Genomic DNA, 23532 nt, shown 5'->3' on the forward strand with positions numbered 1-23532 from the left:
AAAAGCCAACCCGCGGGCTGATTTAAAACTGAATTATACTACTTTTTCTCAATCTATTGACACCTGAATTCACAAGATATTCCGTAATGTGTGAAATACACATTGCGACTCAATAATCTTTTTATTCAATCCTGATGTATAAATCTAGCTGTAATGTTTTGGCTAAACAATTTTATTTTTTTAAATTTAAGACTTGAATTTTTAAGTTTCAAGATTTAAATTTAAGTTTCCTGAAACGGCCCGTACGATCGATTTGTCAACGACGCCCAGTTACCGAACTTTTTGATGGTAGCACACTCTGTAAGATACATTTGTTATAACACTCAAAACTTTTACTCGCATTGTACGTGCGTAGACTTAACTCAATGAATTATCGCGGCCACGGATCGAGCCAGATTCTCTATAGTATGTATCTATAAAGCCACGTGGCTTTCCCTTAATTACAGATTTCTTAATGAATAACTAATGAAGAACTATATGTCTTCAACAAAGTTAAACTTACGAGCTGTTCGTCGTTATTACTTGAGGTCATTAATTTTTTAATTTGCAACATTAAATATCTCGGATTAAACGTTTTAGATTAAAGCTCTGTAAAAGTAAAACTTTATGAGAGAAAATTTTATATAAGAATCTGCAACTGTGTGTGTGTGGGAAAAAATAAGACTTCTGATAAATTCTGTACATCCTCTCATATCTGTCACGTCTGCGCAATTTTGACGCATATGTGTGCATCGCGCGCAAACGTCATCCATTCTCGTCGGGTATATGAAACTTCTGGCATGCAAAAGATTTCCGTATGTCAGTATTGTATTTACAGTGGCATGAATCCGGAGAAGAACATCGCGATGCGGATCCATGAACACTATAACGTGTAACGAGATGCGGATCGGTAGAAAAAGTAGCTCGTGTCTCGAACTCATGATAGAATCGACTAAAATACGAACTTTGAACCTTTCGAACGCCTTCCTCTGTCAAATTCAACCTCGTGTAATCCCTTCAGCCGTAAGTGTCTTTATATAGTGTATTTTTATCGCGACGCTTTGATATATCATCGTCGTTATCGACACTCGCAACGCGGACACGCTCGAAACGCGTGGAAAATGCGAACGCGTATGCTTCCTTCGTGAGTTTACAGGAAAAATTTTCGATAGGGAAACTTCTTAATTGAGTGGGAATATGCTGCGCGATGCACTTCGTACTCTTTGCATTTTTCCGGCCTCGCATTTTCCATACTTCGCATCTTCCGTGGAAGTGCAGCGCGAATAGTTGGAAGCTCGTAACTCCGTGAGATGCATTTTCGCCATCGATACAACGAAGTGATGTATCGCGAGATGAAAATTATGGGTTTTCTGGGGAATCGATCGCGTAGATCGTATAATTTTAGATAAGAAAAAAAGTACCTTTTATACTTATGAAATATTATTATTGATCGCGTGTAATAATATAATTTACGATATGTATATCATACATTTAGCCTATCCAGACGCTCTTCAGCCACCTCCCCTCTCGCAAGCGTATAAGAAAGTTTATAGAAACGCTCTATAATTGCGCAATAAAAGTGCTGACAGAACGTAAACAAAAATTTGCATTTGGTTGCACGAGTCGTTGCTTTATGGGCGATGGAAGATAAACGAACATTACACGCTCGGGACTTTGCACTGCGCTTCGTAGGATAGCGCGATGGTTTTATTGTAAAGGTAGATGGATTAAGTGGCATTACTTTACACTGTCCTTTGTAGGCGAGGACAATTTATGCGGGACCGTTGCTCCGCATAAAGTGCAAGCGTTTCGGCACGGCGTTTCCTTTTACTAATCTAATTACTTTATGTATACGCGTGTGTGCATTCTCTTGCACAATAAATCAGTGGATAATTGTACGTATTCCCGGTCAGACGTTAAATATTACTGATCTATTTTAACATATCCATTTTAAGAGTGCAATAAATTCGTAAAATATTAATACATCTGTCTATAATATTCTTATTCTTTCAATTTGGTACATGCATATGTTACACGTATTATATGTGTGCCTGGTAGACAATTTCCATAAATCCTCAAATTGAAATAAAATATGACTTACCATTTACTGATATGAAGTACAGCAGCAAAAGAATTGTGATATTTGCTATACCCGTTGAAATATAAATTATACGTATTACAGCGACGCCCGCGATGATTAATATTTCAAATAATAATTATCATTCACATAAAATAATTACAAACGATTGATTCGCAAATGAAATAGATTACTCACCCCGTTGTTCCGCTATCTCTCGATGCCTCTCTGGATCCCCTTCTCCTCCTTCTCTGTTTCTTTCTTGTTTTTTCTTTATTTCTTCATGACACTCACATACACCTACGCAAAAACATAATTAATTATAATCGCGCTTACTCATCACTATGAAATTTTTGATACGATTGATACGATTAATAAAGTCAATTTAACAGCTAGTTAAAACACAAAGGATTCTCTGTGAATGCATAAACAAACTTCTGTATTGCATGTACATTTCGAAACCTCACAAAATACATGTATTATCAATATTTGTATTAATTATTTGTACATTATTATGTATTGTTAATATGTGTATTAAAACAGTTGATACAACACAGATTTCCCGTTACTTGAATTACTCGTACTTCGGTTTTCGATTCATGTCACACTTCGCGTTTTGAAAAGCCAAAAATTAAACAAACTATTATATGTATATCTGAATCTAAAACGCAATGAAAGATACATATTGAAATCTAAATATCTTTACGGGAATAATTATTATCAGCCATAATTTATAATTTCTATTTCCTATCTCATTTCGATTTCTGTTTTGAATAAAGAACAGTAAACTGCAAAGTAACTGCTCCAATAAATAATAGTCACCTCGATATGCTTAGGAGACGTTTATAGAAGTCAATTGATCACGCTGTTGATAATTGTTTGCGAGGAATATCCGCGATTTTGAAACAGCATACTTTGCTCCGTGAGATATAAAAATTAAATGTCGTACATCGATCAATTCATCATTATAGCAAAGTTTAACACAGCTAAAAAATTAATATTCATATATTATAATATAATATTATCTTTTCTTTCAAATTCTGTCGTTTTTATTGAATAAAGTAAAATATAAGATTTTAATAAATCAGGACAATGACAGATTAAATTATCGTGAAAAATATCACACAAAAAAATTTCTGAGAAAATATTGTATAATTATAAATTAATTTTCATTTTCAAATCAAAGCAGAGTTAACGCCAGATTTAACTTTGTTCTGCAATTTTTAATTAGATTTAATAATCCGCTTCAAGTAGTGTTATTAGTCAATTGCACAAATTTTTATTAAAACAAAAAAAATTAAAAAATTATAATAATTAAATTTTTTTTACTAGAGTAATCAGTTTATCATTACTTAATTATGCGTAAAAAATTATATTATATCATAAAATTTGTTACATATGTCTAAAAAATTATCGTAACTTTGCAACATATTTCTATATTCAATTTTTTTACTCTAATTTTTCCATAGTATATCATCAGAGTCAGTAAAACTCTATATAATCGCTTTTTCATATTACATTAGTATTTTATTTATATATATATATTTTTTTGTGTACAATATATATATATATATATATATATATATATATATATATAATATATAAAAAATTAATAAAATAATTTGCAAAGTAGAAGGAGCCACATTTGTTGCATGTAAATTGGCGTTGAATACAGAGTAAGAATTGTACTAAGCAAAATTATGGTAACAGAATATTTCTATTTTAAACTAAAAAAGAGAGAAACTTTTCATTAGACACATTGAGAAATAGCGTCATAATATTTATCAGCAATGACGTGGCAGTGAATTCTATTTGTTTCAATTTATTCGGCCGTCGACGCATGTTTAGCATGAACAGAAATTTCGATATATTTTACAAACGTGCAAAATTACTTAGTGTTTACGTATGTACGTCACTCTTCAAATATCGCCGGAAAATTCAGTCGGCAAAATTCCCGGCTCTTCGCGGCATACCGCGATATGTCCTACATCTTCGTCACACCGTGACCGTAAAATTTACCCCTCTTCTGGAGAAAAAGCTATTTTCCTTAAAACGTAGCACCTCACATTGTCGTAATTGCGACAAATTACAGCGCCCGTATCTGCGTAACCAATTATATTAGCGTCACAAATGGTGTCGCAAATGTAGCCGTGCGGTATAAAGCGTTTCATTTTAGCCATACGCGGAGCTTTTGCCGGTTTTCAACGGTCGTGGAAAATAAACGTTTGTTGGCATTTCGGTAACGAGCCATTGTTTTATGCGTTGCATGAAATAAATTCATCTTATTTTTCCATTGTATGTTTTAAAAAAAGAACGTTAATTTGTGATTTGTAATTACACACATACGATTATCGATAATATCGAGAGGTAATATTTTTAATCAACTAATAGTCTTCTAAAATGACATATTAACTAAAATAGAACGTATATACATAATATTTATTGACAACCATCCGCATTGCCACTTCGTGACTGTCGCGTATATAAAAATTGATATAATCTTTCTTGTGTCATAAAGGAAAGATAATTTTTCCATAAGATACTGCAACATTGTAAAGATATCGGAATATTTCCGAAGTGCGAAGATCGCGCAACCATTTTTAGTCGCGTCTGTCACCGCGAGAATGTCGGATAAATCGATCAGCGACTTTCATAAGGCGCGTTTTTCCCACCTTCCATTTGGCCTCATAAAATTCACATAACCGAGTTACATTAGATGATACTAGCTACTACTACGGCTGCTGCTGCTGCTGCCAGCCGCGAATTTAAATTCAATACGCGAAGGTTCTTCTCGCGGTAGAGACGGGCGAACTTTTCTCGTAAGTCAGTTTCTTTGTATCGTTCACCAGACACGATTCGAGCATCATATTGAATCTCTCTTTGTCTCGGAAACGCCTCTTCCGCATCGCAATTGCAATTACATAATGGCCATGTGATGCATTACGTAATATTCCGGTTTTCTTTTGCAAACCGGGCAAAGGCTGCGAGCGCTCCACATAAAAAAAGCTATAATATACTAAAATATATTAAAGATGACAGATGATATGTACAAACATCGAGAGAGTGCGTTTATGATTATAATATTAACAAACATTCTTCCTTGGGCCAAATATATCTTTATACTTTCTTAATAAACATTAAATATTGCCAATATAGTAAAATGGAATACTACGACTCTTACGTTTGTTACTCATAAAGCATATTTTTTTGACAAAAAAATCTATGTAGAGTACTTTTTGTATATTGATCGAGCAGTTCACAAGAAAAATCCTATTTATTGAAACTACAGTTATATTAAATCTCGCACGCGGAATGCTACGGTGAAAATGTGCAAATTCGTTCACAAAGGTAAGTGTTAGAAGTGTAGCAGGGATTGAGTTTCCAATATTAAATCCTGCTATAGCAGCGATTGTCCGACCGCGGCGAGAAAAAATATAGTCGATAGAATTTCCATCACATAGCTTACCAATTTCCTGTATTGCCTTCGCTATCGCGTCGCTATTCGGAAATTCTCGATTCTTACTACACGAAATGTGATTGTTGGATTTTTTGTTCTTTTTATATGAATAAAATATCGTTAACGATTTAATATATGTTTATAGGTTTAGACAAATGTGCAACTAAAAATTATAAAATTATCAAAATCTACATCAAGTCTATTATATTAATTGATATTCAATTCTAGATAATGAAATGACAGACGATAAGACACTTTTTTTACTATAAATAATAGAAAAGTACCTTTATGCCACATTAAAGTAATACAATAAAAATATTGGATTTGTAGGTAGGAAATATTTAAAAAAAGAATGATATACTATTTCACACAAAACGAGCGACATTTCCGGCAATTTTACTGTATCGTTTACTCGCGAAATATAGGTTCCGAGATGAAGTTCGCCGGGAAACTATTTCACATGCGACAGGTGTTAATTCCGCGTTGATTACTTTTACATCGTAAATCGGCTAAATGTTGTCGATTTGGATCGTTACAGCCTGCGAAATACAAGCACCACAATGAGATAGTGTTAACAAACTATTTGAATTCCACAAATTAATTTAGTGCCGCTGCTGAACACGTTAACAGTGATTTGTATATACAGTGGACAGTAATAAAAAAATGTTTGATCTCTTAATTTCTTTTAATCAAGTCATTGTCACTGCTAATGTCGTATCTTTTTATTTTTTCATTATCGTTATTTTTACATTACACCCTACAATACAAGTATCATGCTGTTACATTAGTGAAAACAATACAGGTAAAAATAATATTTAAACAAATCTATTTTTAGGATTTATAGATAGCTGGGAAATGTGAGAAAATTGCTTGGAAAGTTTTGTCACTGACCCGTTTGTCACTTTTAAACGTTTCGCAAAAAAATCCACCGGTACTTAGGCATTCGCGCATAGTGCACGATAGTTCCTGTTATGAGATAGCTGTATGAATGCTCCATAACGTCAAACTTTCTACACAAAGGCCCGTTTTTTTCCATGAATATATAACACGACATAAAATATCCGCGTATCCAGTGCGTACCGTGACAAAAGAGCCTCGGGATATTTTCACGAAACTACTGCGACTTTCCAATTTACTCTGTCGAGAATTGACTAATTTAATATGCAATATGCTTAAGTGATATTTAAAATGTAAAACACGTAACGCTCTTTTTTATAAATATATAATTATCCTCCTTTTCTCATTCTGATACATATAGTATCTAATTCAACTAATATAATTCTATAATAATTCATCTAGAAAATACTCAAATCTTAGCTCTTAAATCTTAGAGTTAATAATTTTTTTTTAAAGAGTTATTTGCTCCGTCGAAACTTTCGGCGATGAAGCGGAATGAGCGGAGCACGGAGAATTGCGTTCAATTGACGAACGACCGTTGTTGTTGTCTGTTTCAGTGACGGGGCTAGAGCCAGACTTCGCTTACCCGCTGGAGAACGTAACGATCCCGCAGGGTCGAGACGCTACCTTCACCTGCGTGGTGAACAACCTCGGTGGATACCGGGTGAGTCCTTCCTCCTCCGCGAGCGGAGATCACTCTGGCAGCGTCAAGGCCCGGGTAACTATTTTACCATTAACCTGTGTCCGCCTGTAATGGACTACTACCTTATCTACTACTACCTACTACTACTAACTCTACTACTGTCACTACTACTACTACTACTACTGCACCACCTATATGCGCGCGTGCCTGCACTTCACAGCACTGCATTTAACTGCACTACTGCCAGCTATGAAAAAAAAAAAATATATATATATACTACCACAGTTGCCAGAGCAGCCACCAGCACCAACTATCTCTCTGTATATGACATCCATTTTCATCTATCAGCCGGTATACAGGTACCACCCGACTACGACGCGGCAACCGAAGTTTCATAGTCTCTTCACGTTCCTTCTGTCTTATTCTCTTCGTTCACTTCGTCTGAAATACTGACAATTCACACTGGAAAGAGAGAGAGAGACTCTTCCATGCGAAATGGTTAATGATGCCTTCGCGCGTCGAAAGAATGTATTATTACCCGTCATTACAGCAAATAGTTATATGCGTCTAGTTATTACCGAACTTAAGACGCGCACGTAATAACGGCTTTCCCATTTTGTTTGCGTCGCGGATTATGCGTCGCGAGTTATCACAATTAAAATACTGGAGTTGTAGCTATCGCAATACATACGCTCGCGTGTTTCAAGCTAGCATCTTCTTCCTAATGTCGTAGAGAGATTTGAAACGCAAAGTAGATCAAACGTTTATCGAGAGATCGATGTTATCAATATTAACGCGTCGCGTAGCCAGGACAAAATTTATTCGGATCGATCGATCGATCTCCACCTTTGTCCTTTCTCTGAAAAGAATTCGAATCGCGAGAGGATGAATGGATACAAAAAAAGCCGATTCATCGTTGCAACTATTGTTTTTTTTTTACAATGGCTTTCGGGCACATTGCCCACCCCCGTTTCCATGGAATCATGCTTTCCAAAAGACCACGTCCAATATTACTGGCGCAATAATTTCTTTGACTTCTCGCCGCGTGAATGACCGAGATAAGATCACAAGCATTGTTGATTTCATTAAAGTACACATGTTAAAATGGTTATTATTACTTATAATTTGTTTTAACAAACTTGCGGGAAATATGAATATTAATTGAGTGACTCTCTCGGTTGATCTTCTGCCGGTCGGCAGGCAGGAAACTTCAAGAAATTGGAAATTTATTTTCGTGAAAGCAATTACACATAAAACACATTTTTAATTAATATCATTATCAATTTTACCAAATACCGATAAAATTATTTAGTAAAATTATTAAAATGTAGCAAAATTTTATCATATATATCTCTCAAATAGCAATTATTTTAAATATATAATTTCTTATATACAAATGTTTTAATCGCAATGCAACCTCATATAAATTTTTATGACTTTCTGGTTTCTGGTTCGTAATTGTAAAACAGATTGCTGGAAAGGAGTTATTTGTACTTTTTTCGGAACACCCTGTAGAAAGCTTAGAGCCGCGTGTAATTGCGTAAGTCCCACTTTACACTTTCTGGTAATGGCGCGATCCCGGCTATGGAAGGAAGATTGATCAAGGTCGGCACACGGCGCCGCTATATGTAGCGAAATTGATTTCGCGCGAGAACATATCGCCGATGTGGCGTATTAAGCGCTTTACGGCTCCACTTGTTGAACCGATAACTTCCCGATAGCCGGCTCCCTTTCCCCCAAGCCGCGGAGACATCTCGCCCGGGGAAAGAAATTTCGGCGCCGCCCGCGCGACCGTCGTAGGTTTTAATTAAACTTGGCACTGTCAGAGTTTATAACTTGTTGGAAAATACGATTACTTCCGGCAATGCGCTCGCCCGCGTTTCAACTTCTTTCTTTTAACACGGTCGGACAATCCACTGCGCGGGAGTTTACGTTCCTTTCTAATAAGGATCATCGTGACGGTTTCATTATTTCTTTTCTTTTAAATTATTAAGCGTATAGAGATCTATATGAGAGCAAAAGGAAAATTTTGTTTTCGTAGATTCGCGATTATTTTCATTGGTTTTCGCAAAGTCTCGCAAATGAAAATGATTATATCGATTATTCATCTCATTAAATGGATGAAATTTCTTACATTTTTAGTTTTAATAAATATATAGATTAAAATTTTTAGGGGATTACTTGCAGCAGAAAATATTGTATATTCGTGTATCTCAATTTTATTTTTATACAAAAATAGAAAATCGTTGTTCTGCCATACTGTAAGAGTATGAGATATTAAAAAAAAAACTGAAATAATAACGTATTGTCTAAAAAGAGTAAAATTTTGAGCAAAAAATTTTTGTGTTGAAGAATAAAGTACACTTCTCGTTGATATTAAATATTTGAACATCTTACTTTGCCATCTCTGAAAATCCGAGTAATTTCAATTATTATGAATTAGCGTAACAACATATCCACTACTTTCGATCGTTGCAAACTAAAAAAAAAACCAGAAAATACGATCATCGCGTAATTATCATAAAAGAAACAGTTCGCTTGTATGGTGTATCGTGCATAACGATAAAATTTTGAAGATACATTCGTGGCATGCGCACAATTTATCATCGCGATCGATCAACAACCACTCGTGTTAATTCATTTGATTAATTCGTAGCTCTTGATTTTGATCATTAAGAGAAACGCTCCATATTCGTATAATTACCAGCCACATAAGCAATTGATACATAAATGTCTGTACTACAAATATTATTTTTTCTTCATCAGACTGATATTTACATTCAGATTTGAAAATAGCACGTTTATCAGTATTGATCGAACACTCTTTTCTCATTCCCGGATAACTTTCGCAGGACAAAAGAGCTCGAACAACTCATGAAGATGATTAACAAGTTTATCCGTCAAACTGAGTTTCACTCCTGATCGACTTGAATAGGAACTGGCAGAACGATGACGTTCAAATTAACATTAAACGCTCAACGAGCACACTGCTTACAACTTGAATGCCCTATGCTCCAAGCGAATCTCGTGGATCGGCCAATACGAGCCCGAGCCTACAGCGAAGATATTCAGGCCTAGTATCCGGCTTTTCCGCTTGTTAGATTTAAGCTTCGATGCTTAATCGCACCCGCTGGAAAACCGAGGTAGTTCGACGATCACCCCAGGCAACAGCATCTACCTTTGTTTTGAACGAGAGTTAATGAATGCAAAAGTGGATCGTAAAAGGTAGTTAAAATATTTATATAGACAACAATTTTTTATACAGCTTACGAACTGGTATCTCGTAATTATGTATTTAACAATACGATAATTTTGTTTAATAGTAATTTTAAAAATGCGTGATTTAGCCTATACTACTTCTTTCAATACACAATACTTTATATAAAAAAAGATTCTCGATTCTGTTGCCTCGGTAGATAATAGCATACCTGGAAATTTAGAGACGAGAAGTTTCAAAGGATATTTCAAAACAGGAATGATGGGCATGAAACAATGACAGATTATGAAATCAATAATTACAAACGTTAGGCATATTAATTTCCAACTTTAAGCACATTCGTGCCAAATTAACACAAGTGATGTTATCTTACATGATCTCAAGATTATTTCTATTTCTACTTACTATTATCTTGAAGATACTCTGTACTTTTATCAAATTTCGTACATTTTATCGTTACGCCTAACGGAATATTATAGACGTATTATACCGATTCTGGTTGCACAAGAGCGTCAATTTGCGAATACCTCGAAAGAATACGAAATATTATTCTAACAAAAATTATGGGACATGATATAATTTCCATCCAAACGTCTTGTTATTTTATATCACGATCTTCTATCCGACGTAACTCTTTCTCATTCGAGTTCGAGCGGGTTACAATTGTGCGTCATTGCACCAATTTCCCAAAATGTCATCATGGTAAATCGTTCCGTGCCCTGCCCCTCCGATACGAAAACATTCAGGTCCACATCGGCTTGTCCACGAATGCACAATTTCTATTTGCACATGTGTCTGTTTACAATGCATAAAACGCACTTGAGGTTTGAATGTTCGTGCGAAATGAAATATGGTGCAAGCTGCATTGGAGAAGGATTGAGATGCACATTGTTCGGACGTGTTATGCGCCCTGAGTAATTGCCGAGTCCGAGGAGCGGGATCGTGCTGGATACGTATTGTTCTTAGCGTGTCACTGAATTCCTGTCTATATGCGAGAGGCATGCCAATGATGCATGAATATATGATAACGGAGAGTATACGAGGTTGCATGAGCATGTTTTTAACAGTAAGCACTAATAATCTAGACAAATAAACGAGATATGTAACTTAATATTAGAGTTTAGATCGGAGACGATAGGTCGCGTTTTAGCAGCAGCAATCAATTTTAGCGATTCAGTTAGAGACGCAACCTTTCTCTTCTCGTATAAGTTTCGATTGTGTCCAAGTTATGTGTAAATATCTTACGTGTCATAGGGCGTATTATCAAGTTAACAAAGTTAAGAGTAGGAAAAGTAAGTCGAAAAAAAAAAAATATATATATATATATATATAAAACAAGCGTAACCAAAGATTTCAATATCTGTGCGTTTAAACGAATAATTCTTTGTAAACGTCCCGAACCGATATTTATCGTTAAATATGCAATTTTTTAAATCTTATTTACGTCGATTGCATAACTCCCGAGACAAATGATCTCAAGTCGGATCCCAGACTAACTATAAGTGAACGAGTGCAAACAAACGCCAGTGAAGAGTTTGCTTTAACGAGAATGGCGTCACCAGTGCTGATCGAAGCAAGTGGTCTATTCCGCGTTTATTCGCACTCGTTTACTCGGTCTGGATCCAGCTTTCAGCTTATTCGATGCGCTCTTACACGAAGTAATAAAGGAGATTAGCGCGTTTTATTCGTATCACCCGGTACGTCCAGGGAGCGTACGCTAGAACGAGTAATCTCCGTCCGAAACGTGCGTGTCACGTGAATCGGTTAATCGTTCGAATTCCGCGCACGCGGCTACGCGGATGAGTGCGTTTCGCTGTACCGTCAGGCGTGCCGTACCGCACTGTGCCGTGCCGTGCCGTGCCGTGCCGCGCCGCGACGCTCGACGTTGTGTTCTGCCATAAAATCTAACATTTAACCCAACCGTTATCGTGTTCTCGGGCGCGACGCACGAATTTCGCGCACATCCGTGGTGAAATAAGGCAATGTATAATAAGCAATCACATTTCATGTATGCAGGATTTTACTAGTTATATAATGTATTACTTCAAATTTCAGAAATATTATTAAAGCTCCAAGCGTAAAAGAGGAATAAATTCTTTATTGTTAAATCATCTCAAATTAGATAAAAAAATTTTCTTAATTTCTTTTATCATAGATATAAATCTCAACAAATATAATAGAAAAAAATCGTCTCGAAAAGGTTAAAATCGTCGTAGGACGAAAACGGGGAAGAAAGGAGTACGAAAAAAAGTCGAATACAAAGATTACAAGATAATACTCTAGCATCTCGAATCCCGACCGTGATGTCAATAAAGGTACGCAGGGCAAGGGGATGGCTGTCCGACCGAGTTGTTCAACAGTGAGCATCGTGATGGAGGACAAGAAGAGGGAGAATCGCGAAACTTTTAATTAGCGAGTTTATCCATTTATATTACACGCCGCTCTAAAAAAGGGAACAACCGTACCTTGGCGGTCGAAAGTCGAGAAAATAAGAACTCAGGGACGAGTCGCACTATATAAGTGGGTGACGGCGTTGGAAAGCCACGAATAAAACGCGAAAGATGAGAAGGGATGAAGAGTTAGGTGAGGGAGTTCTGAAGAGGCGCGGAGGAGATGGCGGGAAATAAACGAGGTGTGGTAGACTGGACCGAGGCTCCCGATCCCACAATGCGCCACAATGGAGCGCCGACGATGGTTTTGCATATGAAAGAGGGCCGAGAATGGAGGGAACGTGGAGCCAAAGGTCGGGGGAAGGGGTAGTAGGTGTACGTAACGCGATATTATATCGGACTAAGGAGGTTAACCCACCCTCCCCTCTTCTCACCCCCATCGCTCTCTCATCCCCGAATCTCTTTACGTCTATCTATCCGTCTGTTCCGTTACCACCATGGGTTCCTTCGCGGTTTCTCCTCCTTAAAGGACCACAAAGATCGGAGGACCGGAGGAGGAGGAGAAGAAGGAGAGGAAAATCGTAAGCCGACAGTACCCAGGGAGGAAGCTGCATTAGATAAAGAGGACGTTTTTGCATTAAGATAGAAGCTCGTTTCCATACAAGGCACGGCCTTTTAAGATCTCGGTCGTCCTCCCATCTTCTTCCCTACTTTAAATCCTCTGCTTCCTTCATTGTACTGCAAATTCGTGACTCACTCCTGCTTCAAGAAAACATGTGCGCGATGCTGCGTGTCTCAAAGAGGGAAAGCGAAAATGACGGTTTTCGTCTTGCCGTACAGGATTTCCCTTTTTGGGGGCGCAGCAGAATCGCGAGGTCGCTCGGTTTTCGAGTTTCAGCTTTCGGATGCGAAGCGACATATTGTGCACGCCATCGAGTTGCCGTCCTAGTTGCTCGCACGATATTATCCGACTCACGTTGCTATGGATACGTCCTTTCACTTCCAAGAGCGATTTTCATATCGCCATATTCACGAGAAATCTGTTACAGAGTTTTGCAAAGTAAGAGCTCCGTGAAAAAAATCATTTGTCTATCAGCTTTATTTCATAATTATTGAGAGATAATTTTTGTTCAATTTCATGTTTCATTATGTTATATTCATATTTCCAGCTTATCCTACAGACATCAAATATAATACAAACTTCATGAATTTTATAAATTTCATAAATGTAATTTTTCACCCTTTATGTTTTATTCATTTTTAAAGCATATTTTTGACTTTTTAATTTCGAAGAGCTCTTGAAACACACGTATACATTGTTCCGTACGCGAGAATATTTTTCTCTTTTTTCCCCTTTTTCTTTCTTCTCGGTCAACAACAATTAATCATCAGTGAATGAATTGACGGCAATATGACATAAATGTTTGAGAGTCGCGAGCATCTGTCGGTCGCGGCGACTTTTCCGTCCCCTCCTTTCCGAGAGGGTGCTTTGCCACCTCCCCGGAACGTCGCAGGGCGCACCGAAAGGGAGAATGGGGTCGCGCTTATACTCCGGCATAATATATTATAAGTGGAGGCACTCATAGGGCCGTCACTACCAAACACTCGCACCCTCTCGCATCCCAACCGCCTCCGTAACCGTCCCTCCCCCCTTCATTCTCCGCTCTCTATACACTCCGCTCGCGGGTTATCGATAAGAACCGCGGAACTCCTTTGTCGGTTGATAGATAGCCTTTCAGAGCGATGCGAGGTCAGATATTCGACATGGTACAGGTTCAATTTCATGCCAATAATATCTGTGCAGAGAGAGAGAGAGAGAGAGAGAGAGAGAGGCGAGTAGGGCAGAAAGCAGGGGACGGGAGGAGGAAGATGAATATTCGCGATACGCCACGCTGCAGTTTCCTCTTTCAGAATAGCTTCAGCCAGAATGTGGGGCGGAATGACGATTAATACATGTTAACCAGTCGCGATTGCGTTTCTTCGCCCCCTTTCTCCGCCCAGCCTCTCTTCCTCTTTTTTTTCATTGGTCTTAATCCGTTAAAAAAATGGGTTTAATTAATAGCGTATATCAGCGGCTTGGAGCGAACTGCAATAACCGGTGAGAGTTCAATTTAGCGTTGATGATAGCGAAGGATCGTGAGCGAAAGCGCGGTAACCCACATTCGGAATAGTCACGATAGTTACTTCAGAAGTAATATAACTTGCGGGAACATTCACGGGAGCGTGAAGGACTTGTAATAAATTATACCAATATGCGGCGAGATCACACAGGTGAAATATGTGTGTTTGTCCGACGTTTATTTCTATCCTATTTACTATTTTTACATCTAATATGAAGCTCGCTCGAGTTTTTGATGTAAACATAATGTTACATCCTGTGAGAGTAAAAACACCTGAACTTTCCTACTAAACCGTTATCTCTCGCGGCTACCTTTCTTTATTTTTCTGGAAAAGTTACGTTCTATGGGTTATCGTGTTCTTGCTCGCGGAATTCTTCATATTTACACAGTGGCAGACCGTCGCGGCGCGCAACGGTACAGTTTTCCAGTCGAGGGATGGTGGCGGAAGAGCCGTAGCAGACTTCGCCATAAAGAGAAGATTCTTTCGTAGAATATACCGGTTTTTGATGCCTGCTTTCGAGGCGATGTATACGATCGAATATTTCATTCATTCGCGAATAGAAAGCGTCCCGTGTTTATATCTCTCTTTCTGCGCAAAGTCTCGCAGACGTTATCGTAATCGAGTTCATATTTGAATCGCGACAGAAAGCTTAAGATTGTACTTCCGAATATTTCAGGAGTAATTGACGTAGAAGGGAAAAACCGGGAAAAGCGATAGAAAAGTACTTTAGGTTAGTAGGAAGTTTCATTCTTCCTCGACATCGTTGTACAGAGCAATTCTCAGAACTTTGCGTATATAATAATTAACTCTTTCGGTATTTATGTTCGGCATATTAAGGCACATTAAACATCGTTTGTCCTCATCTTTACATAAAGAACCGCTTTCATTTTGGTTGCATTAAAATAAAATAAAAAGAGTTCTAGAAATCTTATTTCAAATCTGATACCGAAAGGATTGATTAAGGTATAAGACTGCGGAAGCTATAAAAAAAATCTGGCTTAACGAGCACTTTCGTGAAATATCTCTCGAGGTAGACTCCGGTTAGATCAGCGACGGGAAAGGAATCGTTAATTAACGAGTTACGCACGGCGATAAGATTAGGTAGGCTTTGGGAAGGCGGGGAAACGGTTCCGAATCGTTCTCTAAGAAATGGGTTTGTGAGACCAGGTGGCGTGGATTAAAGCAGACACCAAGGCGATCTTAGCGATTCACGAGCACGTGATCACGAACAACGCTCGTCTGTCGGTGACCCACAGCGACTACAACACGTGGACGTTGAGCATTCGCAGTGCACGCCGAGAAGATCGCGGGATTTATATGTGCCAGGTCAACACGGATCCCATGAAGAGCCAGGTAAAATGTGACTTTGATAAAGATAACTTGTTTCGCGCGAAGGATAATTCCATAATATTACATATATCTTTTGTAAGATTATACCGCAAGTGCCCAAAATGTATAATAATTAATAATTATCACGCAATTGTCGAACGAATGGAGTATTTCTATGTAACGCGTAAATTACTTCAAGTTCATTGATTTATAATTGCGACCTCAGACTCGAAGCTCTCCGCTTTAATCCGCGGTTGGTGCCATGGTTTCGTTGTATATTTCCTAACACTCCATATTCTCTTTCCGCGTGCACCGCTGTATACTGTATACACGTAGACGAGCTATAATTTATCTCCTCCTGCATTCGCAGAGCGCGTTTTTGGAGGTGGTAATACCGCCAGACATCATCTCAGAAGAGACCTCGAACGACATGATGGTTCCCGAGGGAGGTGCCGCGAAGCTGGTGTGCAAAGCGCGCGGTTATCCCAAGCCCGAGATCGTGTGGAAGCGGGAAGACGGCACCGAAATCATTTCACGAACCGGCCCCGGCAAGACAAAAAGTAAGGGCTCCAAGTTTTATTTCGCGCCAGTCGATCTCGCTTTTTTCCCTTGGGAGCGATACAGCGGCGTGTTGCGATACCGAACAACTTTCTTCGAAATTGTCGGCGCAATTAAAATTGATCCCACCGGGACAGTCGTCACGATCGGCTAAAGTCAGAATTTAAAAATCATCCGGTACATATTAAATTAATTGAAGAAATTATTCAAGAATCTATTTCGTCTTTAATATGCTATTTTAAATTTAAAAATTTGAATCCGTAATTAAAAAAAAAACCGTTGAAACGTGTACTACTAGCTGACTGATATCTCTTCATTTACGACATTAATTGGTTGTATTTAGTGCTCCAAATACTATTTGAATCATAACTGTGGCATCTTTATGATAAGTCGTATCAGAAATGGATATTAAATTTAATAACGGCGAATTTCCACGTGGACGTTTACGCGCCTGTACGAGTTTAATCTGCTAAGTCGATCGGGTATTAATGTTGCATACTTTGATTACGTGTAACGAGCTAACTTCTGAGACCCTTCGTGTTTGCATATTGCAGTACCCACTGCGGAGGGTGAAGTGCTGACTTTGTCGAAAGTAACGAGGGGCGAGATGGGCGCCTACCTGTGCATCGCCAGCAACGGGGTGCCTCCGTCAGTCAGCAAACGAATGATGCTACATGTGCACTGTAAGTACATATATCTACTATTCTGTTCGGATATTTCCGCCATATGCCACAAAGGACATTTCTCGCAGTCGCGAATTTCGACATTTGTTTTATTAATATTATTGCGATGTACATTTTAAAATATATCAATAATTTAATTTTATTCATATTGCAACAACTTATATCATAACAATTTTATTTATATAATATTATCATATATTGCGCGCAGTATTATTTATTCCGACTATTGTATCAATTTGAAGTCGTTTTCTCGCGGAAACATTCGCACAAATTGCGTCTTATACAATTGTCTCGGTAAAAGACGAATAACGCCAAAGCAAGACCTGCTAAAACTTTCAACTGTTACAATGCTGCTAACAAAAGTGAGAAATAACAGAAGGGCGAGACCGCGCAATTTCTCTCCGTGACCCAGTATAAAGAATACATCAAAATTTATAAAGTAAACATTTCGGACGTTTTGTAACATGTACGTTTCATGGAACCTCAGTGAAACGAGCTTTTAACTAATCTTTAATTAATAATAATTTGCATGATTGGGTAGAATTATCTTACAGAATATTTTATTCATTAAAACGATCAAATATACACGAACGTACGTAAACATTGAATATATTAGATATCTAAAAGTGAAATGATGTTTCTCATGGCGTTTTTTATGAAATATTCCAACAGCCTTATATTCATTTGTGTGTGTGTGTGTGTGTGTGTGTGTGTCCAATCTTTTTATCATTAATATATTTATACAATTTAAAATTAGATATGTATTAAAATAAAATGGAAAATCTGTATCCTATATTCTAAATTAACAATTATTATACAAGTTTAACATAAAATAAATAATATGTAAACTTTCTACATACACAAAAAAAGATTGCCTCAAAACTTTTAACTATTTTTATTCAAGATAACTGAAATTTTGAAATTTGGTAGATTCGTGACATTATTTGAAAGCTCTCGTACCAGTAACAAATCGCGCATCAATCAGCGAGAAACGCTCATAAGACGAAAGTAGAACGAGCGTGTTCGCGCGAGAAAATGCGTCGGGATTCGTTTTTTTACTGGTCGTACGTAGCACCACGGTTTCCCGTACATCAGGACGTTTCGTCGAGCAATCGTCCAGAAGGTGTAAAGTTCGCAAACTGCCGGCAGTAGCCTTATCCACGCGAGACACACTTCTCGGTGTAAAACGAGGGAGGCGTCTCGGAGGAAATACAAGGTGCCGCGGCAACGACGAAGAAAAGCGTCGCTTGTATGACGAGTTAGCCATTGTCGCCTCTCCTTGCATAATTTTACCGTAGCGACGACGGGAGCTTTCCTTCGTAAAAGCCGGAGATGGAGAATGACGAAAACCACGGCTGGGAATGGGAGAAGATAGGGAGGGAGGGAGAAAAAAGACCGAAGGTAAAATACTGCTTAAATAACAGGCGCGTAATGGCAACGAGGGCGAAGAAGAGATTTCACAGGGTGAGATAGGGTGTCGGGAAGGGGCGTGGGATAATAAAATTACACTCGGGACGACAGTGCAACACACCGACGTTCATACCCCCCCTCCCTCCTTGCCCTTTCGAAGGTTTAGCGAGAAGACGGTGTGCGCAATAAGGTTCCGTTCAAATTGCGCGAAAACGAGGGCGAATGAAGACGCGCGAGGAAACGCGCTATGTCGAAGGAATGTCGTAAACTCAACTCCCCGTAGATTTCGTTATGAAATCAGTTTGATTACCTATCTCTTATAATATATTCTTTAATATTTCAAAGAAGGAGATAAAATTATTAAGTAAACAAGTATCTCGTGCAGCTTGTAACAAAACAAAATCTAAGTTCCAACAGACTTTTAAGGAATATTTTATCACAATAGGTATAAAAACGACGATACGACAATAAAAAGTATATATAATTGTTTACAAAGCCAGAGCAATGCGCAACAGTTCACTGTAATATGGCTCTAGCAATCGTTATAATTAAGCAAATAAAAACCGAAGACACTTTACACGAAAAATTGGATTCTAAATTTCTCTTTACGCGAGAAATCCGATTTAAAGATAAATTCCCACACATCAAGAGATTGTACACTCGTTAAAAGAGCGTAACAGTAAAAGAGAGGCGAGAAGGAAGGCAAGTCGTGTGTATACCCTCGTTGTGGTGGAAGCGTGGTGTGACGATAGCGAGTTAAGCCGCGGTTACGACCGACCCGACCGTGTCTTAGAACCTAGTGGAGGAGAGGTAATTCTTCCGGCGGAAATTGGACGTACCTATGTATGTAGCTACGCTCCACTACGGTTGTACGATATCGCACCTGGCCTCGGGCACCACGATAAGATCGTGCGATAATCGAGTTTCATTGAAATACGGTATAGACGAATCCGCGTCCGCGAGCTATATTGCCGCGAAATTCGCGCGACCAGCCGTGGGATATTGTGGATAGCAAAACGCGGGCTCTCGGTTGATTCGGGGATACGGAAACTGTTCGTGGCAGACGGCCGATTGCTTTAAACGATCGCGTGACGCGAGTACCAAAGTACTGAACTTCCTTTGAAAATGCGGAAGAACGTCCGGAATCGTCGGCGAGCGCCGTTTGCATGCGATTACGCGATTACTACTTTGTCATCGACATACGTGCTAATTGTAAGGCTTGCTATATCAGTGTAGGTACTCGGTGCTTGATATTACTTCATATCTCTCATATCGTTTTGTACCGTTTTATCTATTTTTAGCGCTCTCAATAAAGTTTCGTAAAATTATATTGAAGATCGACGGTTCGTAGAAATATATTAAGTCACTTTACGAGCCGTAAATCTCATTGCTATAGCTACTGTTTAACATCAAGAAGAACTGCGGTAATCGTAAATAGTTGATACAATACTTCCAGACTTCCCCCCCCCCCCCAAATAAAATTGTACTCGCTACTCATGTTCGCTCGTCATAGGCATCCACGCGCAGGCAGAATGAAAGTTCCTTCTTAGTTAAGGACTCGAAAAAGAGAGACCGAGCCCTGATCTAATCATCGCAAGATGTGACAAGCTGAACTTTACTGAGAAACTTTAAACACCCCGCCGTCCGCTCCGGTTTTAACTCAGTCCCAGCGTTTTAACTTCTTCGTTACATTTCTCGCGACTTCCTTCCACCCTCGTTTGCAACTTTTCTCCGGAACTCGGACGCGTAATTACGCGTTAGATAAATATGGTTGTACACGGGGAGATGGAAGAGGACCACCTCTGAAAAGCGACGCGACTAGCCGCATCGCAATGCGAGAAGTACACGGAACATTCTCGACACGGTCTTAACACTGCTTCTTAACACTGCTTCTTAACAAAGAACTATTACGCCGGAATAGTATACGTGGCGCAAGCCTCATAAAAAAGGATCGAGCGTTATCTTATCACCGCAGGAATATCGGACGTTGGGTCCTCTGCGCGTCCAAACGAGAGAAAATTTTCGGTCTCTTGTGGACCGTAGGTTTCCCACCCTCGATGTGTGTATGTGTGTGTGTGAGTTGTTAACGCAGGCTAACATTCGACCTGGAAACACAATATAACAGGTCTCCCTATATATAACATTTGTAAGTTGACTCTTTATATGATACCGCTATTGAACCCCTTTAAGGAAAATTAATATCGTCACGATTACTGTCTCGGGATTACACGTGCTGAGCTGCGTTACAATCAACGCCCGAATTGCGAGAGATTTAACTTTGGTGATTTTGTTACTTACTATCCGCAATTATATCTTCTGCTTGCTGTAATTAATTGTTCGTTAAAGTAAATAACGCTCGGTTTCTCTTTGTGTACTAAAAGTAAACTCTTCGAAGTAATTTTTATAACTCGTTAAAATATTGAATTTGCAAAGAAAAAATGGTGTAGTGAATGATAAATTAAGAGATTGCTAGATAATCCAACTTTTTTTTTAATGCCTATTCTGTTATTTCTGTGTTAAAAAATAACATATTTTATCCTACAAAGCATTGTAAGCAGGCGCTGAAAATGAATATTGCTTTTCAAGTCCAACTTAATTAATTGTTGCAGGAATCGATATGGGAATTATTTATCTAGAGGGCATTTGACGCGATATTGAGAATTGCGCGCTGCGTTAGTGCATTAAATTATTACACAACATTAAATTGTTGCACCGCACATTAGATTAGAATATGAACGCGACGAATGCAATTTCGCGCCACAGGTCGCATTAAGCGACCTCGAGGCATGCTCGCTGCGCTTAATTAGCGGAGGCGGCGAAAGAAATTAGCTTGTAACGCTTACTTATTTAACGAGCTCGCGATTGTGCTTCGCGGTTGGCTTTCTATTTCAGTTCTTCGGTTCAGATCGATCGGCCATTTTGCAGCGCAGATATCGCATCCGCGAACTTATTTGATTGATGTTCGACAAGCTTATTTTGGCGTCGCTATATTTATCGGCGATACCGCATCGTGAACTTGCACACGTTACCGTATAATATCCAGTTATGCGGTTACTCTGCATAAACGTGATACAGGATGCCCCATTATCTCGAAAATTTTTTCCGCTAAAAATACTTCGCAAACAGTTTGTTGATAGATGAATTTATTATATCAACGGACATCTTTAAAAGAATAAATAAAAAAAAAAGGAAAATTTTCAAGTTTACCTTTTTTTCAACAAGAATTTAATTTGGAAAAAAAGGTTTTGCTGTGCAACAGCAAATCTATTTGTTAAATATGGGAGAACTAACGTTTTTTGCTGCGAGAGCAATTAATTTTGCAATAATAGCAAAACATTTTGTTGCAATAGCAAACAGTTTTGCTGAACTTTGCTATTGCAGCAAAAGGTTTTGCTATTATTGTAAAATTAATTAGCTCTCGCAGTAAAAAAATGTTGGTTGTCCGTATAGTAGCAAATCCTTTAGCTAAATTTTTTTCCGTGTTGGCGTTCTAAAGTCAAAAGTCAAACAAATTTTATTATTTATTAAAATTTCACTAAAAATTCACTAAAGAAAAATTCGATTAAAGCTCAATTAGCAAATTTGTGGCAATAGTTCTAGGACCTGTATAGCTATTTAAAATATCTCATTAAAAAACATTGTATCACAGAAAAATGTATCAATGTATATTTATGTATGAGAATAAAGAATGAACGGTTGTATATAATTTTACCATCGCTCGAACGATCAATTTATCAATAAACGGTGGTGTGCAAAATGCCCGGCGACGATTTGCATTCCGTGCAATTGCTTGGCGGCGAAACGTCCGACGCTGAAATGTCGCAGCGTACTTATTTACGTTTCGCCGAGTTCGGCCCGCGGGCTCGTTCACAATTAAGAGTAATGTCGAACGATCTCGTGCCGTTTGTTATCCGGGCAAACGCGTCACCTATAGTCGCATACCGAGTCAAACGTTACACGAAGAATTCCCAGCGCGAATATTCATCACTATATCACAATATCGCGCCGTGCGTGTGTGAAATCAGTGCCGTGAGCTTTCGGATGGATCGAAAGTTTGCGCGTAAATCCATCGGAAAATCACGCAACGGATTTGCGAGACACGTCCGGCAAATCGGAACAATTGAAACTATCTCTTTCCCTCTCTTTCTCTCTTTCCCTCGTTGCGGCCAGAAGGGATTCATAAATCAATTCTCGAGATACAACGCGCGGTTGTGCTTAGGGGCGAAAACGTGATTCAATTCGGCGCATAATTGTTCGCCCGAAATTGCCGAGAGTACGCGCATTCGAATTAACACGCCCCGAAGTGCCTCGTTGTGTCGTGTGTGTTTCGTTCTGATAATTCGTCCCGCACTTTCTGGCTCTCGTTCGCGTTTTACGGCATAATCGACAACGTGCGTCATAATTATACCAATTATTCATAATCGCGTCGCAATTATTATTATCGCGATTGTATCCGAATTTGCGTTTGACGAAAGTGTTCTTCAATTAATACGCACGAATTTGATGCACGAATAATTAAAATATCAAAATTCAATTTCTTTGAGGGATTTATTAATAAGGTCGGTTCAATATATATTTCAAAACTTGAACAAAATTATATGTAACAATAAATTTACGGATTTTGATATAGAACGCACTCCCAGCCAATCAATATACATATGGATCGCGTTAACACCATCGTAAAACTTTGAAAAAGAATCGCTTAAAATCACGTTATTGAGAAAATAGCACCTTGTAGGAAAGAGTTAACGTGCGAGATAGAATTTTTTTC

At 38.4% G+C, this 23532-nt stretch overlaps 1 protein-coding gene across 2 annotated transcripts in view; it reads left to right on the plus strand.

Annotated features, from left to right (window-relative positions):
• Positions 1-23532, plus strand: part of LOC143897294 (lachesin) — a 130639-nt gene that overhangs the window by 91921 nt on the left and 15186 nt on the right. Inside the window, exons 3-6 of one of the 2 annotated variants that reach the window (XM_077405840.1) lie at positions 6968-7074; positions 15949-16134; positions 16481-16670; positions 17223-17351. In XM_077405840.1, coding sequence (XP_077261966.1) covers positions 6968-7074; positions 15949-16134; positions 16481-16670; positions 17223-17351 — 612 coding nt within the window. Of the gene's footprint in view, positions 1-6967; positions 7129-15948; positions 16135-16480; positions 16671-17222; positions 17352-23532 lie in introns of both variants that reach the window. The other variant, XM_077405839.1, reaches the window with a different exon arrangement.

The sequence above is a fragment of the Temnothorax americanus genome, unplaced genomic scaffold (genome assembly GCF_048541705.1).
Source record: "Temnothorax americanus isolate GAGA-0224 unplaced genomic scaffold, ASM4854170v1 Scaffold2, whole genome shotgun sequence".
Lineage (NCBI taxonomy): Eukaryota > Metazoa > Arthropoda > Insecta > Hymenoptera > Formicidae > Temnothorax > Temnothorax americanus.